General features: G+C 37.1%; 1 protein-coding gene across 3 annotated transcripts in view; it reads left to right on the forward strand.

Moving 5' to 3' along the window:
• LOC140814869 (uncharacterized) overlaps window positions 1-14,534 on the forward strand; it is a 30,732-nt gene extending 16,198 nt beyond the window's left edge. For 2 of the 3 annotated variants that reach the window (XM_073173965.1, XM_073173966.1), the window contains one exon: window positions 14,120-14,534. In XM_073173965.1, coding sequence (XP_073030066.1) covers window positions 14,120-14,184 — 65 coding nt within the window. In that variant the 3' untranslated portion in view covers window positions 14,185-14,534. Of the gene's footprint in view, window positions 1-12,935; window positions 13,119-13,204; window positions 13,229-13,466; window positions 13,534-14,119 lie in introns of those variants that run through there. The other variant, XR_012114189.1, reaches the window with a different exon arrangement.
• The last annotated feature ends 592 nt before the right edge of the window (window positions 14,535-15,126 follow it).

Below are 15,126 nucleotides of genomic sequence, written 5' to 3' on the forward strand. Positions count from 1 at the left end.
CGAAGATTGATCTTCGATCAGGATACCATCAACTTCGGGTTAGAGAAGAAGATGTTCCTAAAACAGCTTTTAGAACTAGATATGAGCATTATGAATTTCTAGTAATGCCATTTGGTTTAACAAATGCACCAGCAATGTTTATGGATTTGATGAATAGAGTGTTCAGAAATTTTCTGGATAAATTTGTTATTGTCTTTATTGATGATATACTGGTGTATTCGAGATCAAAACGGGAACATAAAGAGCATTTACGATTGGTTCTTCAAACACTTCGAGATTCTCAATTGTATGCTAAGTTGTCGAAGTGTGAATTTTGGATGGATAGCGTGATATTTTTGGGTCACGTGATATCAACCCAAGTTATATCTGTAGATCCGAGCAAAGTTGAAGCCGTCCTGAATTGGGCTAGTGTGGGGACCCGGACGCTAATCATCTTCTTAATCATCTTTTGGGATTTAATTATCAGTTCTGATAAAACAGGGTCTAAAAATTTTTCTTTTTAAAATGTAAATGCGGAAGGTAATGGATTCTAAATAACATACATCTCAGTATAAAATACATTTCAGTATAAAAGTACAATACTGTACAATCTAAATCTAAGGTTCAGTTACTAAGTTCAAGTAATAAACCAAATCTACAGTAAGTCCGGAATCACCACGCTAACTCGTCTTCTCTCATCATCTTTGTAATAGCCGAGCCCGGTGTACGGTACGGTTTAAGCTTTATTGTGTTAATTGGGTTTATGATTAGTCGTTTATAGTTGTGTTTTGGGCTATAGTATTATTGGTTATTATTTATTTGAGGTATTAGTTGGTGTTGATTGTTCGTTTCAGCGTTTCGGATCGATTTTAGTTGAGTTTGTACTGTTCATTGCCGTGAGTAGAGTGCACCCGCGCTCTTAGATGAGTGCCCCCGCGGTGTACTATTCATCATTTTGCACTTTGAGGGCCGTGGCATGACCGCACCCGCGGCAGTGCAAGGACCGCACCCGCGGTGTGCACCGCACCCGCGGTAATTGTAGCACCGCACCCGCGGTGATCGTGCATGAGAATTATTTTGGTATGCCGTGAGCATGGCGCACCCGCGGTGCTTGTGTTGGCGCACCCGCGGTGTAAGTATGGGCGAGTTATTTAGTACCTTTTTGATTGAGTTGACTTCATTCCATACCTTATCCTATCTACTTTTCGAGATTTTCTCTCAAATACCAAGGGTTTTCATCCATTTCTTTTGCTTCCTATCTTTGATTCTTGGCTTTGTTTGGATTTCCGACTTGAGATCAACGTTCTCCATGGTATAAGGAAGCTTAGGTAAGTTTTTGGTGCGATTCTAACGAGGTTTTGAGTTAAGGGTTATTTTGGATTTGATGTTTGAGTTGTTTAATGGATTATTTGGCTTGTACTTGTGGATCTAGAGTTGATATTGGTGTTATTTATGGATTATTGTTGTAGGTGGTGTACCAAGAGCTTATTTGAGGTGTTCTATTGGTAGTAAGTGGAATTTCATCCTTTTTGCTCACATGATATTATATGTATTGTGTTTTAAAGGTTTCAAAGTGTTATTCCCTTCCATTGATCCATTGCTATGTATTCATTTCATTGATTATCTATTGGAGGCATTGTATGTCTCACCATTGTTATAAAGGGAATACAAGAAATATTATGAGATTGCGAAACGACGGCCTTAAATGCTATTGAGAATTCAAATGTTTTATTGGATTGATTTATCATAGCCATGGCATTGCATGCAATTAGATGATCATCGACCATAGGCTTTTATCCCCTCACAGTTATCGATTTATATCGATGGGATATTGGCAACCACAGTTACAGATACTATTGATATCAATCCAACCATAGAAAAGAGAATACCATCGTATTGCTATCTATTGCTATGCTATTGCTACAGTTATTGCTACAGTATTCATGTTTCAGAGTCGATGGTATTTATGATTTAAAAGCCATGTTTTACAGAGTATACTATGTATCATTGCTATGTAAGAGTTCCACTTGCTGAGATTTATTCTCATTTCAGTTATTTTCATGTGATGCAGATAAGAACGACGGACCGGGACGTTGACTGTGGATGGGGGTCATATGCATACGAAGATTGGAAGGATGATTATTTTGTATCATTTTGTAGCATGATCACACTAATGATATTTTGTATTTTGTTATGTCATTGGAATGATCATGTTGTTATTTTGTAAGCACTTTTATGAAATGTATTTTGAAACTCCTTCCATTTGAAAGAAAATATTAAATTCCGCTGTATTTTTAATTGTATCGGGTCAGGGTGTCACAATCTTCTTGACCCCGATCCAGCCCCACCTGTTGTCATGCACACATACAAAACAAGACAACAGCCGGATAACTCCGGTGAGAATCAATCTCAGTATAAAACATGGTAAGCATGTATATAAACAAACTAATTCATAAACATACGATCATGTATAAACACAATATATTTCATAATATATGAAATTACGCATGCAACTCAAATCAGATAAACATGCATATCAACAGTCTAAATCATAAAACATGCTAGCACAACTGAAAGCAATAACGATGGGTCCCATGATCTAGGAGCCACATCCATATAAGCATGAAGTCCTAATCAAATCATGTCTAGACTTGACTCGATCTATAACTCTAGGGATCCCGGGGTGAATAAGACGTCACTGGCTGTCACCTACCCAACCACTCGGGGCGATTGTACGTCTTATTCCTAGACTTCGGTCCGAGCTGTATCGACGGCTGGCAATAGGAGTAATGGCTACTCCTACGTTGAGATACACCGAACGTCTAGAAGTCTGACAATGGCTGTCAAGACTTTCCTATCTTAAATGCAATGAATAACAATCTATAAACAAAGCATAATCATATTCATATATGAATATGGCAATTATCTTACCTGCTTGAATACAATTCTATAATCAAAGCATAATCAGGTAACAATATAAACAATAATCTAGTATGTGATTTTATTGGGAAACTCAAATTAATCTAATTTGAGTTATGCTTCCCGAATATCACATGAATTATACCTTTGTCGTCCCCGTCCGAGGAAGACGAAGTCTTGAAGTCCAGTCTGTCCATATCTGATCTGAAATGACAAAATCAAATACACTGTATCACTGTGTAGTTCAATTCACAATCTGTTCTGATCAATACTCAACTCAGTACATAATCTGATCAATCTGAACAAAACACAATCTGATCATATCAATAATATCACGATATAATCTAAATCATATCTGAATCTGATCAATCTGTTTCCAGCATCTGCATATCTAACAAATACATCTTCAGATATGCTGAAATACAAAACACAGACATACAGTATTCTTTCTTCGATCTGACGTCACATATCTACTGAATAATCTATCCAGACATACAAGAATAATCATCTCTCTATTCTTCAATCAAGAACAATACAAATCTAGTGTTTAATCTCAATCAATATCTTCTAAAAATCATAACAATTTCAGAAACAGTCTGTTCTTTAATCTGTCTTCAATTCTACAATGACCACTACAGAAGAAACACCATATCTGAATCATATACAATTCTAGTAACATCATATTTTCAAAACATCTCAAAACGTAACAAAACTTACGTCCTTGTGTAGCTCTAGTCGAAAGGAACACAATACTGCGTTCGGATTCGAATTCGGATACACGGATTCTTCGAAATCACAAATCTAAAAGGCGTAGAGATTTTTCTCTCAAAAGTTTCGCCCTTTTCTGAATTCTGAAGGAAAGAAACGTGTAAGCCACATATATATATATTTCAATTGCATGCAACCCAAGTGGCAAAATCTTCATAGTGCACGTCGCACCGCGGGTGCGGTCCTTGCTGCACCGCGGGTGCGCTCCGTGCTCTGATCCCTATTCATTTTGCAAAAGCTGAGACCGCGGGTGCGGTGTTATCATTACCGCGGGTGCGGTGTGGCTACGGAAATTGCACTTCATTTTCTTCACATGCACCGCAGGTGCGGTCGTGCTGGCACCGCGGGTGCGGTCTTGCAAACTTCTAAATTTCTAATTTTTGATCTTTGCAACACCTTATAATCTTGTCTTTTCTTTCCTCAATGCATGTCATGCATTCTCATATCTTCCGAGTCTCACGTTAACGAAGATTAATAATCTTGGTTTATCAATTCGATAATTCTCGGGCATTACATTTCTCCCCCTCTTAGATCTGAGTTCGTCCTCGAACCCATAAGTAATCAATTCAGATATATCAGGAGAAGTGTATACTAGAGTTTAACTTGAAACTCAATCCCTGATTCCAATCTGGAATAAGAATTCACTAAGTATATCATCATAATACTTTTCCAATTCCTTCTGACAGAATCAATCTTATCTTACTGGCTATACAACATCCGTATATGCCAATCCACAGCTTATAACATATCAGTACTATAAGTTGTTATCAATTCTGTTTATCCTAATCAAGGACATATGAAATCTTCAGTTTCAAATACCAATCGTCATCATCCGACGTTGGTTTCTTCAATCTGTTCATTCTGAACTTATCTTAATAGCTATCGTCATGCAGTAAGTCATACAGTGACAATAAATCATCTCAATTAGTGCTAACATCCAGCACTAAAGTTCTACCAATGTCTTCTAATATCTGGATAGTAAACTCTGACTATCTATCAGTCGGTGAATCATTTGCAAGATAACTTATGGTATAATCTGCCATAATTGCAAACTTGATCAAAATCACAATCTGATATAGTCTACTTCTACATTCTGTTTAATCTGACCTTTTCTTGACATCGATCTTGTCATTTGGTCATGTTTGTACATCATCTTGTACAAACTAATAGATATAGATTGAACACTCTGTCAATCATAATCATATTATATCACAATCTGAAGTAAATGGCGGTAATTTCATTACAACAGCCATAGAAATGCACTCCCATTTCTATTTAGAAATATACAAATGCTATAATCGTCTTTTGATATTTATCTTTCTGTCTTTTCTGTTAGCGATTCAAACATATCAGTATGATTTCTGCCAACATTTCCATACTAATTATATTCTAACTGCGTTAATCTGTTTATATCCAAACTGTCTGTTATCCGAATAACAACTGAATCCACTAACGTGCATGTCTGACACTATCTGTGATATCTGATTCGAACTATTCGGCACAAACAATCAGTTAATAATATAAATCAAGGAAGAAATACCTACCTGGTATTCGGCTCTGACTCTCAATGTCAATTATGTTATACAATTCTGAAACACTCTGACATATGCTGATCTCATTTCTGAACTGCTGTAATTCTTTAAATTAACTCTGATACAATTGAACTGCATATAATCTCAACGGTTCACAACAATCTGTATCATATACGGATTCAAAACAACAGTAATATCCAATCAAATACGAAATAGCAGTAACCTATACAGATCTAGTGAGTTCAAGGAACTCATAAACGGTAATCTCTGGCAATAAGATTGCTTCTGATTAATCAAACATGTCTTCATGTCATTCTGATCAACTGTTATATCTCATCTGCAAATAAAATATGCTCCCCCAAAATAATATAAAATATCTCAAATACTGATTTAGAACAATAACAATACCCAGCAGATATAAAGCAACAGTCGAATAAAATAATTTGCCCAATCAGAAAAAATACATTTCTGAAATTTCTGATATTTCTGAACTTTCTGGTCTTTCTGACATCAGTCTCGTTCTCAGTTACTGATCTCTGTCTCAACTGTATCAAAATCTATCTGTATACTAAATTCAGATATCGCATATTCTGAATACAATCTGTTTCAAGGGGAATTCTTATCTGAATAATTTCTGTATACAATACTCACAATTATCAGAATATTCAACAAAATCTTTAAATATTCAGTATAATTTCCAACTACTCGAGTCAATCAACCAGACACTGCAAATATATCCATATATCATAGATATAACGAGTATAAATCTTCAGAATATCTCTAAACATACTGAGACATGCCAAAGAGAAACATTACTCCAATGTAACTCCTGTTCAGTATTCTGCTGTTAATCTTTCAAATCGTTCAATTCGTTCTGTATCATTCTTGATATTCAATATCATTCTGTACTGAATCTACCATACAATCAATATCTGATCTTAATTCAATTCTGCAATCTATCTTTCTGATATAAAGCAATCTGAAATCTTATCTGGCAATATCAGCCAACTCGTACAATACTGGCAGATCTGCCAATATTAGGCTCGATTTCAGTATATCTACTGAATACATAAGGATACCATCTGTTCCTTTCTGTATCAATCGAGTCATAAACAACACAGATATCAAAGGAATTCGAAATCTAGAATCCTTACTGTGAATCACTACTCATCAGCCATATCTGGTCTGACTCTTACCATTTCTGGAAAAATTCTACAATATGTCTATACTTGTTCAGCATATGCTTATCAATAATGCGTTCAAATCAGGAACACAAGTACATCATAAGCTATTTCTATTTCATTCTCATCTTACTGTAGTATACAATATATACAAAAATCTCTGATATCAACACTTCCTCAACAAGCAAGGACATCAATACTACAGTACATACAAACCCAACAGATACAGCATATCTCCATGCAACTCAGTCAAAGATATTCTTAACAAATGCATTAGTATATATCAATACATATGCAATAGAATCATAAAGACTAGTACCTGTTGTGAATTCTGAATCTGTGGTTTCAAGTGAACTCTGTTCCCTACGATCTTCGGGAACGCTTCTGGGGACAAACTTTAGCAAAGTGTCCCGGCTGTCTGCAGATATGACAACTACCAGTCACTCCCTGGCATTGCTCGGTGGGATGCCTCCCTCCGCAACTCCTGCAATACACTTCAGTATGGCTTGGACCAGAAATGCTAGAGCTAGATGAACCACCTCCCATCTTCTTGAATGGCTTCTTCCGAGCTTTCAGCAAATCTTGCTTTTCACTCGTACTGCCTTGATCAAATCGGAGAGGGGATTGCTGTGTCTGAAGTGGCTTCACACACAACCTTCCTAGCTGTCTAATCAGACTCGCCTCAGCTCTCTTCGCTTTACTCAAAATATCAGCAAAATGGTAAGGTCGTTGCAGATTCATGAATGCAACTACCTCTGAATTCAACCCTCTGATGAACTGATTTACTATAGCTTTATCATTTCCAGCTAAATGAGGAGCAAAACGCATTAGAGTCGAGAATTTAGCAATATATGCGTCAATATTTAGCTGCCCTTGGCTCAAATTCTCAAACTCTAATTTCTTGTCCTCTCGGTACGAAGCTGAGAAAAATCTTCGATAGAATTCATTTCTGAATATTTCCCACGACATCACTGTACCTCTCTGTGCCCACATTCTTGTACTGGTAATCCACCAACTCCTGGCGGCTTCTCGTAACTGGTAAGGCACCATTTTAACTCTCTGTTCATCTGTACAATCAAGTAAATCAAACAAGATTTCTATATCATCAAACCAGTTCTGACAGTCTTCAGATGTCTCGGTACCACTCAGAATCGGCGGCTGAAATAACTGCAATTCTGCCAACTTTACTTCTATCTGGGTTTCTGATACATCTATCTGTTCAGAAGAAGTACTACCCCTTTCTGGAATTCTCCGAGGCGGTATATCTGAATATCAAACAAATGAGTGCACAATCTATATAATCTGTCTCAGCCCTCCTCTGATCATATACCTCTGATTCAGACTCGGTTCTGATCCAGGCTTAAGAAGTACATGCTGCAATCAACTCAGATAACAAGCAACATGTAATAGGGAAAGCAATAAATCATGCTAGCACACACAATGTAAATCAACATTGAAATAAATCTCATGCTAGGAATCACATGCAAGGAAGAAAATTCAATCTACCCCGCTCATTTTCTTCTATCTCAGTCTAAAGAATCTATCAACTGTGACTTTCTCAATCTAAAGGATCTATCGCTCTGATACCACCTGTTGTGGGGACCCGGACGCTAATCATCTTCTTAATCATCTTTTGGGATTTAATTATCAGTTCTGATAAAACAGGGTCTAAAAATTTTTTTTTTTAAAATGTAAATGCGGAAGGTAATGGATTCTAAATAACATACATCTCAGTATAAAATACATTTCAGTATAAAAGTACAATACTGTACAATCTAAATCTAAGGTTCAGTTACTAAGTTCAAGTAATAAACCAAATCTACAGTAAGTCTGGAATCACCACGCTAACTCGTCTTCTCTCATCATCTTCTTGACCCTGATCCAGCCCCACCTATTGTCATGCACACATACAAAACAAGACAACAGCCGGATAACTCCGGTGAGAATCAATCTCAGTATAAAACATGGTAAGCATGTATATAAACAAACTAATTCATAAACATGCGATCATGTATAAACACAATATATTTCATAATATATGAAATTACGCATGCAACTCAAATCAGATAAACATGCATATCAACAGTCTAAATCATAAAACATGCTAGCACAACTGAAAGCAATAACGATGGGTCCCATGATCTAGGAGCCACATCCATATAAGCATGAAGTCCTAATCAAATCATGTCTAGACTTGACTCGATCTATAACTCTAGGGATCCCGGGGTGAATAAGACGTCACTGGCTGTCACCTACCCAATCACTCGGGGCGATTGTACGTCTTATTCCTAGACTTCGGTCCGAGCTGTATCGACGGCTGGCAATAGGAGTAATGGCTACTCCTACGTTGAGATACACCGAACGTCTAGAAGTCTGACAATGGCTGTCAAGACTTTCCTATCTTAAATGCAATGAATAACAATCTATAAACAAAGCATAATCATATTCATATCTGAATATGGCAATTATCTTACCTGCTTGAATACAATTCTATAATCAAAGCATAATCAGGTAACAATATAAATAATAATCTAGTATGTGATTTTATTGGGAAACTCAAATTAATCTAATTTGAGTTATGATTCCCGAATATCACATGAATTATACCTTTGTCGTCCCCGTCCGAGGAAGACGAAGTCTTGAAGTCCAGTCTGTCCATATCTGATCTGAAATGACAAAATCAAATACACTGTATCACTGTGTAGTTCAATTCACAATCTGTTCTGATCAATACTCAACTCAGTACATAATCTGATCAATCTGAACAAAACACAATCTGATCATATCAATAATATCACGATATAATCTAAATCATATCTGAATCTGATCAATCTGTTTCCAGCATCTGCATATCTAACAAATACATCTTCAGATATGCTGAAATACAAAACACAGACATACAGTATTCTTTCTTCGATCTGACGTCACATATCTACTGAATAATCTATCCAGACATACAAGAATAATCATCTCTATATTCTTCAATCAAGAACAATACAAATCTAGTGTTTAATCTCAATCAATATCTTCTGAAAATCATAACAATTTCAGAAACAGTCTGTTCTTTAATCTGTCTTCAATTCTACAATGACCACTACAGCAGAAACACCATATCTGAATCATATACAATTCTAGTAACATCATATTTTCAAAACATCTCAAAACGTAACAAAACTTACATCCTTGTGTAGCTCTAGTCGAAAGGAACACAATACTGCTTTCGGATTCGAATTCGGATACACGGATTCTTCGAAATCACAAATCTAAAAGGCGTAGAGATTTTTCTCTCAAAAGTTTCGCCCTTTTCTGAATTCTGAAGGAAAGAAACGTGTAAGCCACATATATATATATATATTTCAATTGCATGCAACCCAAGTGGCAAAATCTTCATAGTGCACGTCGCACCGCGGGTGCGGTCCTTGCTGCACCGCGGGTGCGCTCCGTGCTCTGATCCCTATTCATTTTGCAAAAGCTGAGACCGTGGGTGCGGTGTTATCATTACCGCGGGTGCGGTGTGGCTACGGAAATTGCACTTCATTTTCTTCACATGCACCGCGGGTGCGGTCGTGCTGGCACCGCGGGTGCGGTCTTGCAAACTTCTAAATTTCTAATTTTTGATCTTTGCAACACCTTATAATCTTGTCTTTTCTTTCCTCAATGCATGTCATGCATTCTCATATCTTCCGAGTCTCACGTTAACGAAGATTAATAATCTTGGTTTATCAATTCGATAATTCTCGGGCATTACAGCTAGACCAACCAACATACCGGAGATTCGAATTTTTATGGGATTGGGTGGGTATTATAGACGATTCATCGAAGGATTTTCGCAGATTGCCCGACCTATTACCCAACTGACTAAGAAAGATGCAAGATTTATTTGGTCAAATGAATGTGAGAATAGTTTTCTTACATTGAAAGAGAAACTGACAACAGCACCAGTGTTGGCATTGCCATCTGGATCAGGTGGATTTGTGGTTTGTACTGATGCATCATCAAGAGGTTTGGGATGTGTTTTAATGCAACATGGAAAAGTTATTGCCTATGCTTCAAGGCAATTGAAAACACATGAATCCCGATATCCAGTTCATGATCTTGAACTAGCAGCCATTGTTTTTGCTTTAAAAGTTTGGCGACATTATCTATACGGTGAGCAGTTTATTATCTACTCAGATCATAAGAGTTTGAAATATCTGTTTACTCAATCAGAACTGAATATGAGGCAGAGACGATGGTTAGATTTATTGAAAGATTTTGACTGTGAAATACAGTATCGGCCAGGAAAAATGAATCAAGTTGCAGATGCATTAAGTCGGAAGTATCAGGATGTTATGATAGCATCTATCCATGTCTGGCAGAATTATGATGATTTATGTACTTCTGGTTGGAATTTTCAGCCGAAAGGCAATCATTTTATTGTATCTGCTTTACAATTTGAGCCGAAGATTATTTCGAAAATCAAGAAAGCTCAAAAGAATGATTCACAGGTTCAGAAATCGAAAGACTTGGTTTTGTCTCGTAACCCAGATAAATACAATATCTCATCAGATGGTTGTTTACGGATGAATAACAGGTTAGTAGTACCAAATGTCACAGGATTGAGAGAAGCATTGCTTCAAGAGGCACATTGTAGCCGTCATAGTGTTCATCCTGGTACTCATAGAATGTACCACATACTGAAGCCATATTTTTGGTGGGATGCGATGAAAAGAGATATGTCAGAATTTGTAGCGAAGTGTTTGACATGCTAGCAGGTTAAAGCCGAGAGAATGAAACCTGGAGGTATGTTACAGAGTTTAGAAATACCACAATGGAACTGGGAACATATTGCAATAGATTTCGTGACTCACTTGCCCAGATCAAACAGAGGTTGTGATGCTATCTGGGTGATAGTCGACAGATTGTCTAAATCAGCACATTTTATTCCATACGATCGTACTTATGCTTATAATAAAATGGCACGATTATATGTGGATAATGTTATTCGATTGCATGGAGTTCCAGTATCTATTGTATCTGACCGAGATCCTAGATTTGCTTCCAAGTTTTGGAGTAGTCTTCAGAATGCTTTTGGTACTAAGTTGGCAATGAGTACAGCTTATCATCCCCAAACAGATGGTCAGACAGAGAGGACTATACAAACTTTGGAAGATATGTTACGATCAGTGGTAATGGATTTTGGTGGAAACTGGCAAGAATCTTTACCATTGGTTGAATTCTCCTACAATAATAGTTTTCAAACAACTATTGGGATGGCACCATTCGAAGCTTTGTATGGTAGAAGGTGTCGATCTCCCGTATGTTAGAATGAAGTTGGAGAAAAACCATTGGCACAACCTGAGTTCGTTGAAGAAATGAATGAAAAGATAAATTTGATTAGAAAAAGAATGAAAGCATCTCAGGATCGTCAAGCTAGCTACGCAAATAAAAGACGTAGACCTTTAGAATTTCAAGTTGGCGATCAAGTTTTCTTGAAAGTGTCACCATTTCGTGGAACGATGAGATTTGGGCGAAAAGGGAAGTTAGCTCCACGTTATATTGGACCGTATACTATTGTTGAGAGGATCGGTTTATTAGCTTAAAGATTGGACTTGCCGCAGAGTTTGTCTGCTATACATGATGTGTTTCATGTATATATGCTGCGGAAGTATGAGCCAGATCCATCTCATGTTCTGAGACCCGAGGATGTGGAGTTGGACAGTTCTCTTAGCTATGTTGAGTATCCTATACAGATTCTTAATCGAAAGGATAAGCAACTTCGAAATAAGACGATTCCACTTGTTATGGTACAATGGAGTAGACATGGGACTGAAGAGGCTACATGGGAGTTGGAGGCTAAAATGCGTCAAGAATGGCCTCACTTGTTTGAAATTGTCACAAATTATTCCATGTACTCTGACTTTCCTATGTACTATCAGTGGTAGATGTGTGACTATGTTGTACATAATGTGTGTGTTGTGTGTTTCGATTTCGAGGACGAAATCTTTTGTTAGAGGGGGAGAAATGTAATGACCCGATTTAATTATATGTTATTTGGCGATAATTAAGATTAATTATTTTAAATTGAGGAATTTAAAATAATTAAGCCAAATAATTAAACTGTGTGTTTATCAATATTTAAATGTTATAGCACATGAAAGTGGAAATAAATAGATCGGATCAAATTGTGAACCCCGAAAAGATAAAGGATAAACATGCATAATATATATATATATATATATATATATATATATATATATATATATATATATATATATATATATTATAATACACTCTCTCTCACACACACTGCACCATAAACACACATGGATCCTCGTCTCTTTCTTTCCCGTAACTTCTGTTCAAAATCTTCAAACCCATTTTCGCCACTTTGACCGTCGATTGTGGCCGCACCAGTTGCCGAAAAATTCAACTAAATATACGTTGGAAAGCTCTCGACGTAAGCTTTCTGTTGATACCACTTTCGATAGGAAAAATCGAGATTTTCGAAAACCCGCTGTCGGCTTCGTCGCTTGAATCGACGTCTTCCGCCGCTCAAAAGTAAAAATCGAATCGATTGAGGGGTTTTGTTCCTTATGTTATAAGCTTTCTTTTGGTACCAATTTTGCAAATTTTAGAGAACCTACCGTTTTTCTGTGTGATTCCGGTCGTCTTCTCCGGCGAGGTTGCCGCCTGTTGCCGGTTGGCTTCGGTTTAGGCTCGAGTTTAGCAACTGTTATTGGAAGAATAAGCTGTATCGGTGCGAATTATTATCTATGTGAATTTAATTCAATTTCGACTCAAATAATGTATCATTATTGATTAATTATTGGGTTATTGTTGTAGGTTCCGGAATTGTGCGAGTTGGAGGTATAATCTGGTGAACCTAGAATTTATCGCCACCGCTTAAATATTAGTTTAGCGTCAATTAAAGCTAAAAAGAATATTTTGCGACGATAAAATAGAAATGATTGATTTTAGGCATTTTAGTCGAATATTGGAATTTTAAGAATTTAAAATGTCTAAATAGTTGAAATTGGATTTTTAGAGAATTTAAATGGTTGTGGAATTTTTATATAATAATAAGACCATTTAAATTAATATTCAGGTGATTTGTCTGAGTTGGCAATTCCAGGACTTTCTTGAGGATTTAAGTTACTGGTAAATTAGTTGAGGTACGTAGAGATCAGTTATTTTCACGATGTCTGACAGAGACATCTGATGATCTTGTGTATGATTTATTTGCTATTTGCTGATTTATGTGATATTATATGCTGACTCGCATATTATCAGTTGGTAATTGATGTGCAAAATAAAATAAAATATTTCTTTGGTTCACACACATTTTATTTTAGTTAGACACATCAATACCACTGAACATATCATATTGAGCCTATCTGTTATTGAGATCCAGTTATATTTCGGTTGAGATCAGTTATATATGTATGATATGTTATGGTGTTCTGGAGATGTTTGGCTACCTTGATTCGGTCCGGCTTAGGTAGTTGCTGGCTTCGAGGCTGGGCCATATCCCAGGCACGGTCCGCTGCCTTCGTGGACCAGCTCGAGCATATATGTATGATTGTTGATATCGATCATTTGATTCCTGATATCCTGATATCTTGCACCTATTCATGCATTGCATTCATGCATGGCATCATTGCATTTCTATGTCATATATCGTGGTTTTTTGATGTCTCGTACTGGGGTTACTGACACCCGAGAGGGGGCTGTCGTGTCTTTTGTATGTGGACATGACAGGTGGTACAGGTGGTTCGACCTCAGGTGCTCGAGAGGAAGCCTCGGGAAGCACCAGAGCTCCTTGAGAGTAGGCTCAGTTGTATTTAGGTACTGCGTGGTGTTGCTGTCTCCCAGATACTATATGTATATATTTGGAGGATTGTATTATGGTATTATCGAGCCTTGTCGGCTCTATGATATTTTGGGTTTGTATATGTCATGATCGTGTCTGGCTGGCACATGTTTATGCTGTTGTGTTTATTGAGGGCATATGTTGTTATTTTGAGTATTTGATTTTCTGGTATGTCCTATTTACGGGAAGGTCATGCCAAAATTTTTATAGGCCCAAACGCAAATTTTTAACTCACTTTTCCGCTGTTTACTGATTAATCATGATTGCATGTTAATAAATCGTTATTAGGATAACGGGCCCTCACACTTTCAAAACACCATAATTCACCTTCATAGCAGCCAAAAATCATACCTTACACACACCACTAATTTTCGAGAATTAGGAAGAAGGAAGAGCTTGGGATCTTCGTCGTACGGTGGTCCAACGTCGCACCCTCGCCGACGATTGAATATTCGAGCATTCTAAATGCAAAAGCATGTATTTCTAAACTTTTTAAAACATCATAAAAATCATAATATGCACGATTTAATTGTTTATGCATAAAAAATATGATTGTGAGATTATTTTTATTGTAGATCGTATATTTTTAAAAACACGATGATTTTACTTTTAAATGAAAAACGTTATGAATCCAATGGACACGCCGCCAACGTAGGATGTTATATTAATGAAATATGGTTAAAACATGATAGAAATTAAAAGGGAAACATGATGGAACCGAAGGGGAAAAACCAGAAGACGACCGTGGTGCTTTTGTTATGGTTGTACAAGATTCAAGGGGCGGCTACTGTGCATGGGGGCTGGGGCTCGGCCAGGGCTGGTTCGGGCTTGGCTAGGAACGTGTACTAGGGCTAGGAAGAGTCCTAGGATGGCTAGGGATCAAGGGGAGTGGCTA

This window comes from Primulina eburnea, chromosome 15 (genome assembly GCF_022965805.1).
Source record: "Primulina eburnea isolate SZY01 chromosome 15, ASM2296580v1, whole genome shotgun sequence".
Lineage (NCBI taxonomy): Eukaryota > Viridiplantae > Streptophyta > Magnoliopsida > Lamiales > Gesneriaceae > Primulina > Primulina eburnea.